The sequence below is a fragment of the Polyodon spathula genome, chromosome 15, assembly GCF_017654505.1.
Source record: "Polyodon spathula isolate WHYD16114869_AA chromosome 15, ASM1765450v1, whole genome shotgun sequence".
NCBI lineage: Eukaryota > Metazoa > Chordata > Actinopteri > Acipenseriformes > Polyodontidae > Polyodon > Polyodon spathula.
The window spans coordinates 25421956-25445647 of NC_054548.1; the positions used below are offsets into that span (position 1 = coordinate 25421956).

Consider the following 23692-nt stretch of genomic DNA (forward strand, 5'->3'; position numbering starts at 1 on the left):
AATTACTTAAGGAAGACCAGAAAAATATGGAAGGCCTGCAGCCTAGAGGACAGAATCTGTGCACCTTGTACATGTATGGGGTAACAAGTTTGAGTCCAATAGTGTTCTGGTAAGGTAGCATCTTAATGCTGCATTAGAGGGTACAGGACCTAAATCCTCGGTTTACCATGGTAGAAATCCAAGGTTGAGAGAAACTGAGATAATAGAAGTCAAAATGTTAGTTAATTCCAATAAAAACAAATCCTACTCAGTCAATACCAACTCTTACTGTACAAACTGAACTTGAATGGTAATGAAACTGAACTAAACAGAACATAGCCCACTTTGAATTGAATTGTGAATTCCAGCAATACTCTGCATTACCTGGAGGGCCCCAGTAAGGTGACAGTGGCATAGGGATCACACTGTCCATTCACTATTGGCAAGCCTTGGCACTCAAAAACTCTGGGGAAGAAATTTGAAAAACAATGCATTAAAAATACAAAGCATACCATTATTCTTTTTGTTAAAAAAAAAATATTATCTGAGAGCAAGCGACAGGTAAATAAAACCATTCCTTTACTCTTTTTTTTTTTTTTTTAGCATCTCCACATTCCTGGTCGAGGAAGTATAAACACATTAAAGATGCTTCTGGGAGTTTCATTTCACATGAGTGTATGTGTGTACAGGACATCCTCCTTAATTCCTGTGCTAATATCCTACCCAAAATAAAAGTCTTTGATACATCTAGAATGACTCTACATCTTATTAGCTCCAGTACAGATATTTAATACACTCAATAGATCTACAATAGCAGAACTCTGACTCTTCTAAGGCAATGGCACTTTCCTCAGGCTAAAGCTTTTGTAAACATTTTTTTTTTGTGTTATTTTCCCTCATCTTGAGAGCCACATGCCCATCTGCTCAGCAGGCTGGCATCAAAGTGTCAAATCTGAAAATGTTTTTGTTTTTTTACCCCTTCAACTGTGGCCGCAGAGCAGGTATGTACAATCTGCACACGTTGTGTTTAGCAAACAACTTTGAACTGACACAACCTATTAAGCTATGGCTGGAAATGACCTTGGCTTTGCATAACAATGTGTGACGTTAATACTGAGACACTCTTGAGCACATATTCAGACCCTTTTACAAACGAGAGATTACTACACAAGAGCGTTCCAGCAACAGACAGTAAAATCATCTGTGTCTTTAAAACTGCTCCTTCCAACAAATATCTTGATTTTGATCGCTACAATTATTTTACTAATTACACGCTCTTCAAAATAACCGTTTCGTGTTTTAGATGAGCCTCAGGACTGCCATCTCCCCCCCCCCTCTGAATGTCACTGTAGCATCTCACAATTTCAATGAAAGACGATCAAGCAGCTTTACGGTTCTTCTCAATTGAAGCAAGGAATTCAGTGGAGGCAAATCAGCTGGGCTGCATTATCCCCAGTGTATTCAGTGTTCTAATTCTCATTTGCAATCAGTTTAGCATGGAAGGAAATGTAATATTTAAAACTCTCGTTTAATAGCCTTAGAGGATTGCTATTAATGGTATCAATGCTTAACACTCAGCATCACTCTCCATTCAATGTAAAGCTAATGGTCAGCAACCTGTGGTTAATAATAAAGCAATCCAGGCAGCTAATCCCCTTGGAGCTTCCTGATGGTTTAGCCTATTTATATAACCAGCACTTCATTTACAAGTTCACAGCATCCCTTATCAAGTTCATTTAATATTCACTTTTATGTTTTTGTTTTAACATTGCATTATTGGTAGAATTTGTATTGCCGTTATTCGGTACACAAAGACACAGGCTGGACTATTCAGGGCCTCAAGAAAATGCCCAGTGGAAAGGGGTTTTCTCTCCGCAACTCAGACTCACTATGCAATAATATTTGGTGATATTTGTCTAGTCAACGAATTCCTTTGGTTAAATCATTATGAAAACACTGTGGTGTTATATATATAAGCTATAAGAGACTGATCAATAACTACTGACAATGATCTCACTGGCGGGATGCTGTGGTGTGCACCCCCTTCTCACATTGATCCCACGGGCGGGATGCTGTGGTGTGCACCCCCTTCTCACATTGATCCCACGGGCGGGATGCTGTGGTGTGCACCGCCTGCTGAGTAAGACAGTCTGACAAGTCCCTTGACACAGCACTGTCACAATAGTTTACTAATGTATGTGCTGTCCTGTTTTTCATTTCTGTGTTTGCTGTGCTTGAAGGACAAAATGAATTACTGGTTTACTCTATGCCAAAAAATCTAACCATTCAGTAAAATTTCTTTACAATTTCCAATTATATACTGCAAAAGCCTCAATTCACTGCTGTAGGTGCGGACTGAATTAGGCTTTCGGAATTTAGAAGGTGATTTGCACTTCTTGACATAGGATGAATTACAGCTCATCAGGGAGCTGGTAAAGTCTCTCTCTTTCTCTCTCTCATTTTTTTCTTTAACTACTATTATTGAAAAGCAGAGGTTAAATTTAATGTGAATTTAGTGATTATGAAAGTTGGCGGACGAGTAGCAATGGTCACATCCAGCTATGGTCCAAGCAAGGAACTGGAGGCCTTAAAAGCTTGGTGGACAGTTTTTGGGTTAGGTCCACAGCAGTGACTCTAGACACCTTGAAACTCCCTTCCCACCGCCCTCTCCAAAATAAATAAATAAAATACATACAATACCATACATTATAATTAGATATACTTAAAATGGTGGGCTATTTACACCACATGCAGTATAGGAAAATCAATACAGCTCATGTACAAGTACAAACACTTCCAACACACACAGAAAGTGTATAAAATGCAGATTCAGAACAGGCTACAGGTCATGATATCAGCTAGGGAGGCACCAGAGCTCTCATTCCCATTCTTGTGGCTTGTGGGTGAGAAGGAAATTTAATTATACTGTAAATGAATCACTCATCACTTTGCTTATATTCAGCCATGTTCTGTAGTTAATTCTAATACAAAACCACCTGGGGGGCACCAAAACTCACATTAAACCACACAATCTATTAACAATTCGATTTGTCACTCAGTTACATGACACTAAACAGGGACCCCGAGGGCTTTGGTTCTGAATTAATGAGGCCCTTTATGGTGAGACAAAAATGCAACAAACAGTGGAGAGAAATTGACTGTTGCTGCCGCAGGATTCAACACTGGATAATGATAACATTGAGAAAGAAACACTATGCCAAAATAGTCACTTACATACAGTTTCATCAGACATCTTTTCTGTACAGTTTAGTGCAGTGTACATTAGGAGGCTGGGGGGATAGCATATTAGACACTGTTCGAGGGGGACAGTATGTTTACTACAGGTGTACCAATGCTTATATTGGAAAATAAGCACACAGACAAACAAAAAAGAATTCATTTCAAGTTTGTAACCTTAAACAACTGGCCCAAATCAATTATAATATTCACAGATTTGTATTGCTCTGCAGTGTTTTTTTTTTATTTCTAAAACAGCAGCTTAAAGTGGCCGACTGACTTTCAATCTTTATTTTTTAAGATATTGTTAATGAACACCAAATGAAGTCATTTTTGTATTATTACTATTTTAGCTTTAGTACAATTCTGTTGGAGACAGAATGAACTTCGTGTGACCCTGGTAAAGCGAGTGTGAATGGATTTGTTTTGTATTACGAGCCACTATGACTCACAGCGGTAATGCATTCAATAACAACACGGTGTTATAGTTGCTATAGTTTCCTGGAAACCACCTCCTTTCTGCATTTCATATTGTAATATCTTCACAAGCAGTGCTTTTTTCGGTTTCAGAGAGTAAGAAATGTAATCTGGGGAAGATTAAACATTGTATTGCACTATAAATCAACATCACCTAGTTTCACAGAGTCAAATAAAAGTACCGTAGTGACAGTTTACTGTACATGCAAAACTTTGATGGAACATTTCAGAAAGTGAAACTGCTATAGCGAATGGTTGGAAAATATATACAAGCTACAGTAGCATACAGGTATCACGGCTCAACTGGGCGTTCTCAGTTTATTTAAGACAGCTCAAGGTATACCAATGCATCTTTAAAAAAATCCTGATAAAAACTCACTTTATTGGTCAACTAATTGTATCACCGCACCACTGTGAGACTGCAGCCTGGATATGCAAAGTTCTGGAACCGTCTCATTAATCTAGTGTTCAGGGCCTTCACTCACCTGACTGCCAGCTTATGGCATACAACACCACTGTCTGTAATGACTTCACTGAGTCGAAGTTCCAGGTGGACCTTGCCCTGAAAAACAGATGACAACTCTAATTTAAAGTATGAAATATCCCAGTTGTACATTGTTACTACACTAGAACACAAATCACTAGTCTTTAGTGGTGCTAAAGTGTCCTCATTGGCATTATCTCTCTTTCAGATTTCAAACCCAGACTGCTGTTTAGGCACTGTGGGGCTCCGCGAGCAGACCTGAGAATCACGACATCAGCAATGTGCAATCAGCAGGGCCCATCTGAATTAATTTACCCCAGAATGAATGCGCCTCACTGGACAGCAATACTGTAGAACCTTTGTTAGGCTTTGTTTTCCTGCACATATTTGTAATGTTACATTAACCCGATTTGTCTAACAGTCACTGATGTACTGCAGCCCAGCCATTTGACTACAAAATGGCTGCAGAGTTATGGCATGAATAATTTAACCTGAGTTCAAGACTGGATGAAATACACATGAACCATGTTTTCTAGGCATTCACTCAATGGCTCAACTCATGGTTGACACCTATGACAAGGCCATACAGTTACACCCAACTTTAGCCAGCAAGCAGTGATTCAGTCCTCAACACACTCGCAAGCAGTTGGCATTGGTATTGTTCACAAAAGCTTCCTAGTTATTTTTTTTTATGGTAGTTTTAGGTGGATTATTTGGTTATTCTCAGTTTCATTTTTGGAAATTAAATAAGCAGACGTTACTTTTTGACTATCGTTTATCTTTGTATTTAATTAGGTGCGAGGCCTACCCTGTTACATGTCACCCCCTTTTTCACCACATTAAAGTAATCAATGTATAAACAAGCACAGAGAAATATTTACTGTAAGATTCATAGGCAAAGACTGCTGTCACACCCAAAGCACTTCCTATGTGGTGAAGAGACCTAATATGAGCTTCCTCTATACAGTTAAACCTAAAGACTTTTTGAATGCTTTTCTAAACACATATGATTTCTACATACATAGAGACATTGGTGAATTAGCTCTATGCACAGGGACAGATTACAGGTTAAGACACTAATCCACAAACCTTGTAAAGCAGAATGAGTCTGACAGACAGGCAGACAGACAGTTGTGAGAAATCGTTCCCTTTTTGGTTTCAAAATGCGGCTCATACTGTAGTTCCTCAAAAGGGACCAGGTGGATTGATGTTAATTGTGCTTGGCCTCATGGACAGTTAGCAGCTGAACATCTGCTGGCTTTGTTAATAAAACCCCTGTGCGTTTCCTGCGCAGCTTACCAAACGGCAGGAAAGTAGAAAGCTCACACTAGCGTAGGTACCGCTCGCTGGAGCTGTGTTCTCACTGGGCTCTTTGTTTTTTTTTACATTCCCAGGTCCAGACATCATCCTTGCAAGCCTCAATCTGTAAGGGGTCGTTCTGGTAGAGAGTCCTGTACTACTAGATCCCTGCTTCCACTGTAATACCTCACACCCTTCCCAACAGAAACCTCCTGTTCCTGCGATCTCTGTCCATACCTCCTGCCTTAGGATAAGCCAGTCAGAACAGATTCAGCTGGCCCTCAAGACAGGATGGGCTTTTAAGGCTGCAGTGTCTCACAATCATGTTCAGGTTGACACTACATTACTACTAACTGGTTAACTGCTGTTCATATAATACATTCTATCTTGGTTTAGTACATTATCTCAATCTAAAATCTCAGTCAAGTTTGAGTGCATCATCCTAATGCAGATTTTGCAGCAAGCAATCCCCCCTGCCTAGGAATAGTTTACCACCACTAAGCCTACCGAACAATAGGCAGTGCAAAACAAACTACATCACCAACCCAGGGATGGAAAAAAGACTCCTATTGCATAACAGTTGCACCCATTCCAGGTTTTACTACAAGCCTGATTAGGCACACTGTATAGGAAACTAGCCTAGGTGTGTCTTACTAAATTCATAGTAAAAACAGGAATGGATCAAACTGCTATGCAATAGAAGCCTTATTCCTATCCCTGCCAACCATCGAAACTCTACATTAGAACAGGAGACCTCATGGCCACACGCTAGTAATGCAATTGCATAACGGAGTACTCTCAAACTGACACTGTCATTGAAAAAAAAAAAAATCAAACCATTTATCATTGAACGTAGTTTTAAATTAACTAAATGAAGGTGTTCTTGAAACTTGTATAGAGTGTTGGTAAAGAAGCTTTACAAATATCTAGTTAATGTTTTATGAACAGGGACCAATTCTGACTGAATTAAGGAAGGTGGATGATTTGAGATTAAGGGAGGTGAATTCCCTGCAGTTGATAGAAACTGGTCAAAGAAATGTTGCAGGACACTCCTCCAATACAGACACTAAGAGGACAGTGGCTTTTTCAGAATGGGATCTAATTAAATGTGATCCCAGGTTTAATACGACCAGTACTGAAAATGAACTTGACAATTCATTTAGCTCTGAATTCCAAGTCTCAAATGCTATTTAAAGCACTCTAACTGTACCCTGTGACTCTGCAGCCTGCTTCCAGGTCGTGCCTCGAGGTTTATGCTAGTGACGCAAGTAGCAGGGGAGGCTTCAGGATGAACACTGTGCCCTCAACATAGCACCACAAGCTCTGCTCATCCCTCAGAAACAGAACTCCTATTAATACAGCCAGAAACCAAACGAGCCTCATCAAATACTGCATCGAAAAACAGGAATATGCTTACGGAAAAAAACAGTCAACAGAAAAATAATTACACTCTGGACCAATTAATTTTGATGGTGAATAGGCATTTTAGGAAAATATACATAATTCAATAAACAAAACAAACAATGACAAAGTTTTACTATTATCAGATTAACATATCAAAATAAAAATGCATCCACGTGCAACCTCTGTTTATTGCATACATTTGAGTTTTCCTAAAAAATAATTTCCCCAGATCAAAGTTAATAGAAAAGAACAGTTTAAACACATTGGTTTACCTGCACTTCCGAATCAGCATCCACGTGCTGGAACTGAAACCAGGTGTCTCGTCCATGGTACTTCTGCAGGTCTTCCTTCTTTACAGCCACCTTACCTGGAGATGCAAAGGGGGTACTTATTAGTTTTTAATACTGGACTGAAGTGAAAGTAGTTTACAGCTCAAGCCATCCTCTCCTCTTTCATCACTAGTTGAATAGTTCATATCCAGCCAGGTTTACAATGATTTGTATATACCAGCTGTTGGCCTAGGAGGGTCTCTTGGGTTTCCTGAGGAGGTGTGAACGGTACACTTGCGGGTGGGGATTTGTGTGCAGTAAGCCTGTGGTAAAAAAGCTGGGAATCTGTTAAGAGAACTTGAATGAATTCACTGAACTTTCAGAGGGTTAATGAGAAGAGCAGTCAGGTCGTCAGCTTCAGAGAACCATGGCATTAATTCAGGGAAATAAAAAGCTATCCTCAGTCCCGACCCACCTTGAACTAGACTAGTTAATATCAAAGGATTCAACTTCCGACACACCAAACTAACTCACTCAAGGATTTTAGTGGTACAAAAGCACTATAGTAGAGAATCTCAGCCGGGTTACATCACAATTTTGGGAGTGGTTATTGAGAAGTAAAACCACTAAGTGTGGCACACATTTCAGTAAGCCTACTATATTGGTGTAACTGGAGATATGCAACCCTTACAGGTGATACTGATTCCTTATTGGACCTCAGTAGTACAGGGCTGATTGAGGTATATCCACACGTTGTAGCTTATCTAGCGTGGCAATCTAGAGTACTGATCTTAACAAACCCCAGCGTGCGTAGATATTCCCCAAGGTAAGCAACTGTATACCAGCCTGGCACTTAAGTTATTAGTAGGCAGAAATCACCAAAATCACAAATTAGGATAATTTCTGTAGATGAAAAAAACGTCAACAAAAAACAACTAAAAAAAAAAAAAAAAAAAAAATTCAAATGCTACATAGAAAATCAGGCCTGTTCTTTAAAGCAGGGTTACTGTAAAACAAAGAACTATATAAAACCAATGGTTTATCAGCACCTCTTCAGCAGATGATTCATTCATTCATTCAGTTGTTTATATCTAACCTTGGATCTGGTATGCAGATTCAAACTCACAAACCCCAGACAGAGGCAGGGGGCCATCAGATAGTGTAATGCACTAACTGAACAGGCAGGGTTCATACCAGGTATAAACCTCCTACATTTAACTATACAAGTTCAGAGTAGTAATAAAAAACAAATGCAATATGCCAAGCTTCCTGTTTTTCTTGAGCTTTTTCCACATCCTGAGTCATCTGAACATATCTAAAACGATGCCAGGAAGAGGTCCTACTCAAACAACACTCCTCTCCTGGGCTGAAGTCATCACAGTGGTGTTGACGCTGCGCTGGTTGACCTGCAGTAAAGCCGCAGCACCAGTTTGGCCATGTTCATATTTGAATGAGCTGTACTTCCAGTTTCTTGTTTCGTATTTGTAGGTCTAGGCAGCATGCCAAGGTTACCCATTAAATACTATGTTATTGTCAGCGTTGTCTTTACATTACAACATTGAATTCACTTTTCCTTTACTGGATCTTAATACTGAACGATTGGAGTCACTAGACTCTCTGCTAATTAACCAAGAATAAAAAGTCAATCTATCGGAATGAAGCTGACCGAATGGAATGCATTTAGGTGCCAGGGCTGGGACATACAGTACAGCAAGTCCCTCTGTCTGTATAGCAAGTCCAGTTCTATGTGGTAAATAGATTTAGGAGGGAGAGGGTAACTGGTAAACGCCATATACAGTAACAAGCACAAGCACTGTGTAAAAGATCCTCAGAACCCGTTATCAATCAAGGCATACAAACCCACAAAATCCTGTTGTGACCTAGCAAAAATGTCACCAGCTCGTTTTACCACAGTAACTTATCAAAGCAGCTCAACAAGCCAAGGCTTTCTTTTCATTTTTTTACTTTTTTATATCTGAATTCAGCTGGTTACCCCATTAATATGCAATACAGCACTGACATTCTCTGACGATTTATAACTGAGGGGATGACAAGTGGATATTCAGTAAATGTACTCACTTGAAAATAAATCTACCTTTCCCTTTTTTTTGGTATTAGAATAAGCACCTCAAGAAATTTCCTATTCCACCAAGCAAAAAGATGCCGTTTCTCCCATACAGAGCTATGAGAAGCTTCTTCTCTAGATTTTAGAATCATGCAAAAAAAATAAATAAAAACCACACAGGACACAAAATCTAAAAAGAATCTACATTACATAGAACAAGACCCTGTTATCTGCACCTACAAAAAAAGAAAAAAATAACTGCCAGTCCATCACTACATTTCAGTAATGTGCTCTAGTGCCAGTGAAACTGGTTTTGCAACCAAACCCATTAAATTGTAATCGTTACACAGATCATTAATTGCTAAAATCCCGGCATCAAGAACAGCGTCTTGTGCCAAAAACCCTTTGCGAAACATTCCCTTTGCTCCGTTTTGATGTTGTCCAGCAGATTATCTCTGGTTCTACACACTAAATGGAATTCTTCAGTCTGCAGCTGTGAATATTTTACCGATGACACCTTTTCGCCTGTTTGACTTGCATAACATCATGACGGGGACCTCTCTGCTCTTCAGACTTCTCCAAGATTAAACACCTTTCATATGCAGATCCTGCAGAATGGCTTGGGTCCAGCCCTCAGAAATGGGAAGTGGTGTTTGGGGTTGAGGAATGGGTTACTGAAGGACTTTAAATCCCATGTCTCATTTCAGTAAATCTCAATGACTTGGATATACAGTAGGAATCAACCACATCTCACTGGATTCCTGGGTGCTTAGAATCATGGGGAAATGAAATGATACACACAATCCTCAATATACAGTAACGCATTCCTTAAAATTTAACAAATGGCCTGTGTCTTAAATTCCAATCTAGTGATTTGTGTATTAAAAGAAGTGACTGAGTACAAAAACAGAAACATGACCGACTGCCCAAGAAAACACAAACAAAAACTTAACTGCCATTTTCAAAGAAGAGGGAGTCTGGGAGATGTCATGTAATAAAGAGGGCTCCTCCATCTCAGAGGAGGATGACTAGGAGAGATTTGTCGTTGTTATTTTATGAGTATACAACATGCTTTACCACTATGCCTAATAGACGTGGTTGTAGCATTTCATTGCAAAAAATAAAAAAGTATGGCTCTTACATGCGTAATATCATTATAAATGCATCTTTATGCGATGTTTTACTTTTTCCTCAAATGTGGGTGCCACTTGAAATTCATAGGAATACGGTATATTCTGAATGTAAAGCAGTTTTTGTTATATTGTTTTATAGGATGTGTTTTATATTTCCATATGTGCAAGTTCACAACACTACACAGATGTTCACAAATGTCACAAGGCAACCTACAAATTCATCAAGCATGTTGGGAGACGTTCATGCCCGCAACGCTGTAAATTCAAAATCACAGGCCTAGCAAGAAGAAACCGTATATCACCAGGGCCCATATCCACTGTGTGCACATTAATGTAAGTTTGACAAAGAAAGGTGCATGCACTGTATGCCTTTATATATCCTGAGATATTACAGGGTTAATAACCTACTTTGAATACTACTCCTTAGAAAAACTCAAAAAACAACACACACAAAAACAAGCTGGTCTCCCTAGAACCTGAGATTATGATAGATGATCTAACTTGTTTAAAAATGGTGATTGCACTAGCAGTTCTCTAGTCTAGTTGAATGCAATAATCTAATGTGTGAATTACAGAGAGATTTACTGAAGTACTAACCTACACAGACAGTTCCCCTGCATATTTAAAGGACCACTGGTTTAAAACATCTACAATGCTACTGAAAACAGAACTTTCCTGTTAGTATGATCATTATAATGGGGTTGATTCTTTACTCTATACCCAGACTTTGGTTTAAAAAAAAAAAAAAAGCTCTCTGTTTCAGGTTTTTTAAGACTATGCTGCATGAGCAGGTGCACAGGAAATGCATGTGGATTACAGCTGGCACACAAAATAGTTCAGTTATATACTTAAACCCAATAAAAAGCTGTCTGTACTTCATACAACAACGAGTGTTGAGAGTTCTAGTGTTGAATACCTGTTTTGTATTTTTACAGCAACTCATTTTGGAATCTATCTTCCATTCATTGCAATCCAACGACTGATGATTGGGTGAATTGCACCATTGCTAAGCAAATTCAAAAACTGATCTAAGGAAAGTGATTTTTTTTAATTCAGAAGTTTACTTATTTATTTATGTTTAAACACATGTTCGTTGCCACACTTTAAATCATGGAGTGTTGTGCTTATTTTACTCATGTAGTTGGTCATAAACAACCCTAGGGGTTCTTACCGGCTATTCAGCAATCCTCACTCATGGAATACAGTACCTCCATTTGTCTCATTATGCCATTAGACTAGCACTAGTATTCTCATTATTAGGTGGAACACAAATAGCATGGTCTTATAATCTACTACTCCCGACTGCAGGGTTACAAAGGGGGAGCGCTGTAACTACAGTACTCTATAAACGTTCATGGAGTGTATTTTAAGGGTAAGTCCCATTGACTCAACAAACCGGTGCACTGGTAACTCCTTCTGTAATAAAAGACAAGAGTACTCACCGATGATGGAGTCCCTTCTAAAGACATCCTTATCGAAGATGTAAAAGGACAGGTGGCGAAAACTCCTTGGGATTTCACAGTAAAAGTCTTCCCCATAAAAGGGGCTGCAAGAAAAACAGAAGAAAGAAACATAAGCTGGTCATGTTTTAACTGATAACACTGAGTCCACCGTGACTGCATGCAGAGCTTTCAAACAGGGGCCTGTCCACCGTGACTGCATGCAGAGCTTTCAAACAGGGGCCTGTCCACCGTGATTGCTTGCAGAGCTTTCAAACAGGGGACTGTCCACCGTGACTGCGTGCAGAGCTTTCAAACAAGGGACTGTCCAACGTGACTGCGTGCAGAGCTTCCAAACAGGGGACTGTCCACCGTGGTTGCATGCAAAGCTTTCTAACAGGGGACTGTCCACCGTGATTGCGTGCACAGCTTTCAAACAGGGGACTGTCCACCGTGACTGCGTGCAGAGCTTCCAAACAGGGGACTGTCCACCGTGTCTGCGTGCAGAGCTTTCAAACAGGGGACTGTCCACCGTGTCTGTTTGCAGAGCTTTCAAACAGGGGACTGCTTCTGTTGTGTATTGTAACAGCGTCACTTCTGTTAACTGTTTCAGGGCAGATACTTTGAACCAACATGCCATATCAACAACAATGATTCCCGTGTTTTGAAAAAAATTCTGTTTGAATTTCAGAACACAGCGAGTTGCAACATTGTTGCCACAGGTGAGTTCAGGCTTAGGGGTTCAGTTTTAAAAGCAGGCAATGAGAAATGAAGGGAAGCTCAGATTTTTTTTTTGTTTTGTTTTTGCATCACTTGTTCTTTTGTTTTTGGTAAAGGAGAACCTTCTTTTTCACGTACTTTGTTGTGGAAGACTCCATTTTGGGTCCCTATTGTTAACAAAGGCTTCCCTTAGTTCCCCCCATCTTTTTTAAAAGTAAACTAAACAAACAGCCTTCTATTATAGTGCCAATATAACAGTGAATGGGAGCTTGGTATTACAGTGATACAGATCTGTGCCAAGCTGTGGTGTAGTGGAATGAAGCGCTGCCAACACACAACTTACTGATTAAGAACAATACAAGTTCCACTCCAAAGAAAAGGTTTAGTCTTCACTTGTTTCACATGTACATTAGGTGAAATAACCCTTATACCGGTACAAGCCAATTAGTAGAACAAAGGCAACCTTACATTTCCCTCTACATACTGCACACATGTGCCTGTTAGGTGATCAAAGCACCCCACCCCCACATTTTATTACAGTACAGGCGATCCTCGACTTACGACGCTTCGACTTACGACACACAGCACTTGCGACTCTTTTGCATTATTACCCTGCTTCGACTTTACGACATCGTTACGGCATTTACGACACAGCGAGACACGAGCCATGCGTCATGTGTGCATGCTCGGTGTCCGAACCGCAGTACCTGCCGTGGTTGTCCTGACTTAGTCTAGCGGTTTTTTTTTTTTGTTTGTTTTTTTTATGCACGTAACTTTTTTTTTATTTTTTATTTATTTGTCGTTAACAATGACTGATAAGAGCAATGGACTCAAAACGAAACCTAAGCTGTGAACTCTGTCACATGATGAGGGGCTTAACTTCAGGCGATCGTATTTCCTGCTAGGAGTACCACAAACACACACTGAAAACGTCATTGGAAAGCCCAGAGTCTGTACTTTTAAACAAGCCAGGTAGGTGTCTGAGCAATAGGGGCGTAACCACCGGGCTGAGTGTAAAGAGATAAATAAGTATTTGCATGAGTACAATATAACAGGTCATTTTTGTAAAAATATATTATCTAGCTGAAGAGTCAGGAACGTAACCCCAATTTATAACATAGTTCCTATGGGATTATGTGCTTGGAGACTTCGACTTACAATGCAACTTTCCGGAACCAATTGTGTCATAAGTGCGAGGACTGCCTGTAGTGTCAAAACAAAAATCCATTCATACACATATAACTTTGTAAGGTTTATCATTACAGTTGTACATCAGTATGTGTTGAGAGTTATAAAAACATGATTAATTTATAATTAAATAAATTATGTTTTTTCAACAATAATGAAATCAAATCAGCTGATCCAATTCAAAATTGATATTTTTTCATGTGCAGTAAAATGACTTTGAATTGACGATCGGGTGACATCACCTCAAGTAAGCAGCCAGTACCCTGCATTCCCTGCAAAGTTAATGGCTTCGCTGCAGGTAGGTGAATAATGCAAGTTAAATACAGAACACTGGAACTGTTTAAACACAAGTTTGTGACGTACATGAAATAAATGGAGTCTGATGCAAATCAGGAACTGCTGCCTACTGTGAAGCTGCATTTCATTGTGGCATTTGCAGCAGTACACTGACCTTTTATTGTAGAAAAACATTTGTACAATCATTATGCAGAGAGAGAGAGAGAGAGAGAGAGAGAGAGAGAGAGAGAGAGATAGATACATGAACACACAACTTGCAGACTGGAGTACAGATAAACGCCTGGAAACAGTAATCTGTAACACTAGCACACAAAAGATACAAGGAGGAAAAACAAAAACATGTGTAACCCAAACATAAACAATATGCAAATAGGAAAATCTCCATTTCAAATAAAATAATGAAGTTGGCTACTCTGCTTTTCTATCAGCAATCCTAAAATGCCTGTACTATTCTTTCTGCTGTACTTCCACCTCTCTGTAATTTTCCCATATCCCACCCCTATCCATATAATGGGCAATAAGTACAACTGGACATGCTGCAGTGTGGCACTTCAGCTGTAAACAACAGGAAACCCTTTTACCTTGGAAGCAGCTGAAACAAAGACACCTTTCAATCTGTCCAGCCATTCAAAACGGGGCCCTTTGTGTACCGAGGTATGACAATCAAATACCTAACATTGCATCTAAGTCTCAATCAATACCGTAGATCAATAGAAGTGCTAACTGTGTCCTTTCCAGGTTACTGCAGAACGGTAAGTCAGTGTTTTTAATTGTGACATTTATTTGCGGTCAAAAGCTGTCTGTTACTGCATATGGCACTGCTGTCAGGGCAACAAATAACAAGTCACTGCTCACAACCTGCGGACACAACTACAGTCACGATGAAACACATCAGCAATCAGAAAGCTGCGCATTCAGAATGGGTGCCGGACGGATAAAAGCTTAACGTGATAAATCATATGTCACTCAAATTCTTGTGCCGTCTGTAATCAGACTGGAAGGTTGCAGCACACAGCTGCATGGATTCAAAACTTTAACCCACTGGGCAGAAGTCGTTGGGTTCGAATTGCTGCCATTTAAAATTGATCGTAGATGTGTGCAGAAGGTAATCACCCAATTGTTCTCCGATGAAGTCACTTACTGAGGTGGTATATAGAACACAAGGTTTAACATCCAACAAAAGGAAATTTTTTAATAAATATATAGTGAAAACTGACTTAACTGGGCACTGTACAAACTAATCATTTATATTCAAGGAGCCTCTCCTACTTAATTGTATTTGTCTGTGTTTACTGGCTGACATTTACACCAGAGTTCACAAATACACTCATTTGTAACTGGATGGTCTCCAGTTGAAATCAAAGAAAAAAAATTATAAAAATACTGCAAACAAGCAGACTTTGTCAGTGCTATGACAGTGATAATAAACACTTATTCTGAAATGTGCAGCTTAAAAAGCCTTGGGGGCATTGCTTTGCTCAGTCATGTGAAGAAGCATCCTCAGCCGCTCCATGTTGAAACCGAGGCCTAAAACACTGCTATGGCTAATGAGGCTCCCTTTTCCTCTCATATGTAGAGCACACTTTCTTACCTGCACTTGGAATCTTGTTACGGCCCTTGTAAATGTATGCACTGTACAACACCCTAATGAGACCTAAAAATGGCAGGGTTGTTTCTCCTTCCCAGAATCCTAATAGAAATTTACAATGTAGTTTGCACACCTTCCAAATATCTACATGGATAACAAAATATCGATCCCTGACTGGCACTGACCACTTTATGAGAGGGATGTTAAACTAGACGAAGGTTAGTTTTCCCTGTTTGAGAGCCCCTGTAGTTGTGAGATGTGAAAACAGTGGCTCGCCCCACAATAGAGAAGTATAAACTACTGACATGCTCTGAATTCATCATGACAAAGGAACTCAATTCGATGAGACAATTTGGTTTGGCCACAGTTCAAGCGCCCACACAGGTTTTAGGAACGAAAGAACAAAAAAGATCATGCAGCAGTCAGATCATGCTAGAACGATAATTTCAGCAAGCATTTCAGATGTCTTACTTGTGATTGCAATGGATATCTCGTACATTTATACTTGATCTTCAAAAGCCCCAATAAATTAATGCTTCCTTCCACAACTAGGTTTGTTGGCTTTCTTATTTAAAAACCACCCCAAATGGTTTAATGATTTAAATTTTGCAATTGTGAATTTAACTACTGTTAAAAAGGGACAGACGCTGTGCAGGTATGGTCCCTTCATGACACAATACTGACCTGAACCCCACCTTGCTATTGAGTCAATGAACACCTACTGCACGGCCTATTCATCCTACGTCTACCCTGTTGGCTATTTCTGACAACTGAAATAAACAAGGGTGGAACTAAATGTCATCAATAAAAAAAACAAAAACATTAATGTTAACATCTCTTAACAGTCCTTGTGAGCTTTGTAATGTTTCAGTATTACATTAATGGTGGTTATTGATCTGTCTCCTTTTGGGTCAACTCATTTAAATTCATATTTTCTGTATTATGAACAGAATTGTCACTTGGTTCTGGACAGAGAGAGATTAAGGACTTCACAAACAATCATTACCATGACAGAGAAGTGAAAAGCCCCCATGAAAAGGACTATTTGGCATCTACTGTTTTCCTCCATAGTTATTAAGCCAAAAGGGGCTTTGCTACAAACAAGCAGAGTTCAGTTTTCCAAACCCTTTACAAAACGCTACTATTTCCCCGGGCTATCTCCTGTATTCATCCCTTAATATAACATGCATCTCCCGTAGCTATTCTTGAAAGCCAAGGACTTCCTGGATGAATAGGAAGGAAACCCACTAATGAAAACCCTTTTGTGCGCTACACTATTTAACCAAGTCTGTTCACACTGGCAGAGCCTATCATCATGGTGGAGGGATGCATCTTTTCATTGCTGCACTTCCAGGAAGGCACCCCCATGACTGCCACTTCTATGGGGCACACAACAAATCACAGCCCCTGCAATGTTGTTTTTTTTTTTTTTTTTTGGCAATGTTCAGGCTTTTTTAAAATGCCAGCATGGGAAGGAAAACTGGGAGACGAGGGGAGCGAGCAGATGACATGGTTATATTCAACAATGAAAACATTACCAAATTTTAAATGAATCTTTACACATGCAGAAAACGGACATTATGAGGAAATAATACAAGGTGGTTGACATAGGGAATATGGGTCCAGAACACTGGGTGTGTTAAGTAACAGAGCCGCTCAGGGAAAGAATTTACTGTTCCGCTCCTGCTGAGCAGCTACAGAGTAGATTCCATCAGTTATCCGAGTGAGCGGAAAAATTCTCGCTCTGAGCTACCCAGTTACTTAACACACCCAATAATAATAATAATAATAATAATAATAATAATAATACCATAATGACTTTTCTACTATTTTGGTCCTGAACACCTCTTCTTGGTCCAGGTTCACTGTGCAATAACAGTCCCTCATCTTGTTGGGCCCTGGGTATGGAGGTAGGTTCTTCGCTTCTCCTAAAAAGAAGGGAGGAAAAAAGAAGGGAACTTGAATAATAATGTCTTGTATGCTGGTAAACTAAAATACAGAGAAGACAGGTTTGCACTACAGGCCATCGCTTGGAGCCACAAGCCTTTTACATGTATATCCTGATTAAATATGTGTGAATAGTAAATAAATCTAAATCTGGTCTTTACATTGCACTGTACAGAATAGAAGGGCAACACTGCACTGTGCTGTACTGCAGTTCATCCCCAGTCATGGCTGAAAGGTGCTAAATGCGCCCAGGGAGCACAGCACTGATAAGAAACAATGACAGCCTATTTGAGGGTTGAGAGAAGAGAGACAGAGAGAGATGAATGGGAACTAGTGACAGGAACAAGTGTAGCCTTTCATATCCAACATCCATGGTTCAGTACAGGCCATGCTCGGCAGACAAACGCTTCATTCACACATTGATTAGCCAGTGACTTTTGAACTGACAAAGTAAAATAAACTTTCTCTATTTAATCCCAGTTGAAAATAATCTGAATGGCCAATACTAAAAGCATTCACTTTTTATAACGAGGAGTCCATTATGAGGAAGTCGACTTGGACAGGATATAATGTTAAAAGCCAGGGCTCTTCATGTCATACATCTTTGATATAAAAGAACACGGTCCCGCCTTTTAAGTGCACAGATGGTGAAATAATGTTGAACGAGGCCTTCACAATAATTTGTTATGAACCAGTATTCCTGCAACTTGCAAAGTGCTTTATGATGGTTGTCCACTACTAAAAGGCGCTAGTTAAAATAAAGATTGATTGATTTAGTGTCTATCCTTTTAATAAGAATTCCATACAGGTAGAAAATTGTGTGTTAGTTCATACAGAATAGCTGAATTACAGTATAGATAGCCATACAGGCTGCATGACGCTAGTCAGTTCTACTGTACTGTACATAAAACTGCTTGGCATGCCTAGTATAGCATACTAGCCACGGTTTATGCAGCAGAATTAAACTTGTGAAAAAGTAAAGTCCTAGCTTTAAGGAAATATGAACAGTGTGGCAGCATACACTACACAAAATACATACAGTGAACCAAAAGTTACACACACTAGGAGATAATATTCACTAATGCACTTTCCTCACACATAAATGCTCTAAAGTAGTCACATGGGCCACACTCTGTATATAGGATATCTTAATTCTAGTGTAGCTTTTATGCTAAAGTTCCTTGGGCTGCAATTTACAAGTAAAAGGTGTAAGTGGCAATTGAATGGGACCTTTCCAATAGCCAGAATGTTTTTGTTATCCAAGTGATCAATGATTCCCCTAGTGGTGCTTGTCTTGATTCTTCTTGTGGTGCGCCACACACACAGGTATATAATATACTGCTTGGATAACAGGTGGTTAAAGAAAGAAACACTACAGATAGCACCAGATGAAAAGAAAAGCATTGTTCTGGTAACAAAAACAATGAGGCAATGCTCTGTCACCTAATACCAAATGCAAGGCTTCACACTGCACAAGTGCAGAGCATCTTTGGATTAGAATACCGGTAGCAATGCCTTCTTGAGACATGATGTGCAACTCCCCAATGGACTGCAGTCAGTGCAACAGCCTTTCAGTAAATATGCACTGAAGTTTTTTAGTTTTCCCATGCCTTTCTGTGGCAAATTGCCCCACCCCTGGGCTATTTATTTGTGTTGTGTGTTATGTGTAGTGTGTTAATGTTGGTGTATAGTCATTGGTACATGGGATATAAATGGGTCTGTGTAACACAAGTGTTTAAAAATGTATATTTGTATTTAGGCACAAGGATTGCACAGCACTTCACGTGCAGGTCAAATGTAATAATATGTGAGCATGGGGAATTGCACTTTTATTAATTCACGTGCAGTTGTACTGAGACTCCAGTTGAATGATTGATTCACAATCGAGTCTCGGTACAGCTGCATAAAAGCAGCATGTTTTCACTCACACGGGGTTGTGTGTTCGGTGAGTGGAGAACGGGTGTGGAGAGGATTGAATTAAAAACACAAGTAAAAGTAAATACATGATTTCACTCACCGTGTTTGTCTGTTTGTCCGCTGTGTTAGTGTCTGTTTCGTTTAGTGTTAATTAGTTTTGTTTGTCTGTTTATTTTGGCCTCAAGTGCCGTGTCCTGTTTTGGTGTGCTGTTTTTGTTTAAATCTTTTGTTTATTATTATTTAATAAAACAGTGAGCGTCCCTGTGCCTCAGTTTCACCCACTACTTCCTGAGTCTATTTCTGGTCTGACATCACCACTGCAAGGCATCTTGGTCACACTTTCCCATTAATATACTATACATTTGCCATACAGTAGTTTACCCTAGTTTGCCATGTTTCTGTAGATTAGCTGAAAGGGGGGTTATTCCCATTACTTATGGAGGATGTGTTCAGCCCATCACCATCTACAGTTCAACACAGCTCACCATTGCTCAAAAAGGGTTAGGCTGCATCAGCCCATTCCAGTATTTAGCTGCTATACCATGGCTTGAGGCGCTTTTGGCTGGATAAAGACACCACTGAAGCTAAATTTAAAAAGCTCCTTTTAAAATAATGAAGCTGCCACAGTACAATGACAGAGAGTGGCCTCTTAAGCAGTTTTATTAAAATGATGCAACGCTCAGTAAAGCATTGTAAATATGGTGAAGGACTGAAGCGCTCAGTCAATATGGCGGGAACCACCGACACTAAACAAAACCAACATTGTATACTTCACTTTCAAAAAGATAAACAATTTCAGAATTAAAATTTTAAAATCATGTTTAATATTCAGCCCTCTTTTTGACTTGCGGTTTTAATTATCCTGCCTCTCTTGCCATCCACATGAGCCAAGTTTGATGGCAATTCTCGGCCTGCAGCACCAGTAAAACCTGTCTTCTGAATTAAGTATGCATCACCTGCGTTTTCTCAGCAGTCGTTGGATCTCAAGGTGAACGGGATTAGGTGGGTGTTTGACACAACAACATACACAAACACACACTTCTGTTTCTGTAAACAATGACCCTTTGTTTATGTAAATATTTCCTTTCAACAGAAGACAGCAGAAACCGCTACCGTTTATGCCCCTTGCAACAGCTATCACTGAAACAGCAGAAAACCAGAGATAACAAACACGGTAATGAAACACCAGTAAAAAATTATCCTTTTGGCTCCGCGAAGCACAATATTTACAATTCCAAAAGAAATATTTCAAATAAATAAATAAAGAAAGAAAGAAAAGGCTTACTGTAATTTGCCAATTTAGCCATTTAAAATTGTAACTGTGGTCATTTAGTACTACTTTAATACTACAAGTTATTGAATGGGCTTAGCCTTTGCTTGGTATAACTCTTTAACTATTTACCTTCAATGTTCAGCTTTTTATTTCAATTTTGACTCCGGTGTAGCCATTCGTATGTGACAGGTAGGACCCCACCAGGATCATGTAAACTGCAATGATTTGCTTTTCTATGTTTTTATTTTGTATTCCTGTTTTAATGAGTGTGTGTTTTCTGTTATCTGTTTTTGCCCTGTTTCTTTTTTACTACTGATTTTATAATGTTATTCCTTAGCACCTTTACTTACCAGGATCCCCTTGTAAAATGATATATATATCTCAAGGCCTCTATCCTGGTTAAATAAACACTTGAAATTTTGCCAGATAATGCTTACAACACACTTTTTTCAGTATTATGTGGGAAAATAGAAACACATACTAACATTTTTGTTCTCCTTGTTCATTATTGTTTTAGTTTGTGAAATTGTTTTGGAACAGCCTGACTCATTGATTATCCTGTGCAGCAGAGCTGCCAACTATTCCCTGTCAGTTTTCCCAGAGGAAATACAATAGGGAAGAACACACAGCTGGACACCGTGGCCCAAAGCACAGCATTGGAAAACTGTGACTGCAGCCGGACAGCCATTGGGAATCACTGCACAAACCCAGGCCGCTGAAACAGAGCGCCCATTTTCACTGCAGAGCAATGAAACTAGATTGATACATCTACAGTACAGGCACTCAATCCCTTAGAACAGTTTAAAAGCACAGCAAAGTGTGATAAAAGCCATTTGAAAGCATGCTAACATAAGCATGGTAAAGGATAGCGAGGTATGGTAAAGAATATTAATAAACATGACAAAACAGGGAAAACTATAGTAAATGCATAGTATAACCATGGGAAATGCACAACACTGCAGTGCAAAGTACAGTGGTGAACACCTATAAAGGATGAGACTAATTTGTTTACACTTGAATTACTGCAATGTCATTACCCACATTAGATAATCCTACCAATCCACAGAAAAAAAACCAATTGAATTACAGCAGTTAAACCATCCCTCAAGTTCCAGATGTTTCATGAATAGCAGAACAAGTTGGCTTCAGTGTCATACCCATTCATCACAGGTACAGTACAACGATGGAACACATAGTGCAGAAGCAAACACTAGACCACTGTAGAGAAATCAAAGCGGTTCTTGGAAACGTGTCATTTGTATTTAAGCAGTGTTTCATGCTTCCTCCAGTCTGAACTGAAGAAACAAACCAAGAGCCAAACCCAAGTTACTCAAACAACTCGAGCTGAAAGGAAACCATTTATGTAAAAAAAGACAGCACAAACTAGAAAATGCTCTACCTTGAAACAGCACCAAGTTCCGTTTTTGTGGAATGCTGTTATTTTCACATAGCTTTCGATCAGCTAGAAGCTGTTTTTGTCTTCCAGGAAAATATTCACATTACTTCAGGTCCCACAGCAATCAAAAATGTCAAAGGAAACTCACAACATCCAACAAAAACATGTGGGTCATGAATATTGGTACATCAGGTTGATTCACCAAGTGCATGCTAAGGCAAGACCCAAACTCAAAAGCTGCATTTTGTTTTTGTAGATTGACTGCCAACGCAAAAACAGACTGAAGTTAGAGATTCTGTGCAGTGATGCACTGAGAGAGAGCTGCAGGTCACAATCTAGTGAATTTGGGGTAGCTGGTTTGCCCATCATTTGAACTGGAAATGACTATGGTGCTAAACCCAACCTTCACCAGACATACTGCAGCTTTGTTTATGCGGCAGTTTGCAAAACATGGTCCAGAAACGCGCTTGGTAACACTCACAAATTCCTAATCTACTCCTCTATTCATTAAAAAGGAGAATTGGTTTCCTCCTTTGATAAACACCTCAAGACTCAGCTTCATTATAAAAAAAAAAATATGTATCTTGGGAATACATCTTGCTGAAACCAGTTTAACACTGGCCTGTACAAACTTTGACAACTAATTACACAGCTCCGTATCAACAAAGCAGTCAATAGTTATTTCCGTAGATATGTTGGCTACAGGCCCTTATGAAAACATTTGCATTTTATATATTCTGACATTGAACTTTAAGCGAGGGACTCAAGGGAGTCTCTGACAGCTTAGAGAATATCAACACATACACCAAGAAACACTTACACATTTTGCTCTTGTCTTCAAGGAAAAGGTGCTTCAGTGGCCAAAGTTACTTTTCTTCCTGTGAATTTTCATTTGAATCTGTTTGGAGATGAATGTGTAACCATGCTCAGTCATACTGTACTTCTGTGTTGTTCTTAAAGTATGCTGCAGACAGAATTTGAACTGCCAACAATTTCTTTCTAGTTTTTCAGTGTGGAATAAACAAATTTGTTCTAAAAAGCATCACTTCATGTCAAATCAACCAATTTTGCAAATTGATGTGTAAAATGTGCAGTACAATCGTCTCCGTGTATAGGAACACTTCTACAAAGAACACTTCAGCTTCGGTAACACCCTTGCGGTGAAACAGGATTTTCCCACTGCACTGGCTAAAGGAACAGGAACTTTGCTAAAAAGAACACCTTTTTGGCATCGATAGCGTTTTGTAACCGATAACTCATGATCATGAAACTCAAATTCAACTGGTTTATTGTAATCTTTTCAAAACTGACTTTAAAGCAAGAGTAATCTAAGCTGCTGCTAGATTTTTTAACATGCGTAGGGGGGCTGTGTTAATAACCATTGTAATAAAATGAATCTCATAATTACTGTTCTAGCCGCTGCAGCATTTTTACCATATGTTGGGATGCTTTATTAACGTTAGTTTGCCAGTTAGTTTATTAACATACGCTTGCCTATTGCTTTTTTCTTATTCTGTTTCTTTCATATATTGATGCACGTGCATCATGACGTAAGTAGTAAACACATTTGTATTTATTGA

The 23692-nt window shown here is 39.3% G+C and overlaps 1 protein-coding gene across 1 annotated transcript in view; it reads right to left on the minus strand.

Annotated features, from left to right (window-relative positions):
- Nucleotides 1-23692, minus strand: part of LOC121327904 (ras GTPase-activating protein 3-like) — a 72363-nt gene that overhangs the window by 26547 nt on the left and 22124 nt on the right. Inside the window, exons 2-6 of the mRNA XM_041272229.1 lie at nucleotides 17390-17507; nucleotides 11790-11893; nucleotides 7153-7247; nucleotides 4179-4255; nucleotides 364-444 (exon numbers count right to left, since the gene is read on the minus strand). Of these exons, the coding sequence (XP_041128163.1) occupies nucleotides 364-444; nucleotides 4179-4255; nucleotides 7153-7247; nucleotides 11790-11893; nucleotides 17390-17507 (475 nt within the window). The remainder of the gene's footprint in view (nucleotides 1-363; nucleotides 445-4178; nucleotides 4256-7152; nucleotides 7248-11789; nucleotides 11894-17389; nucleotides 17508-23692) is intronic.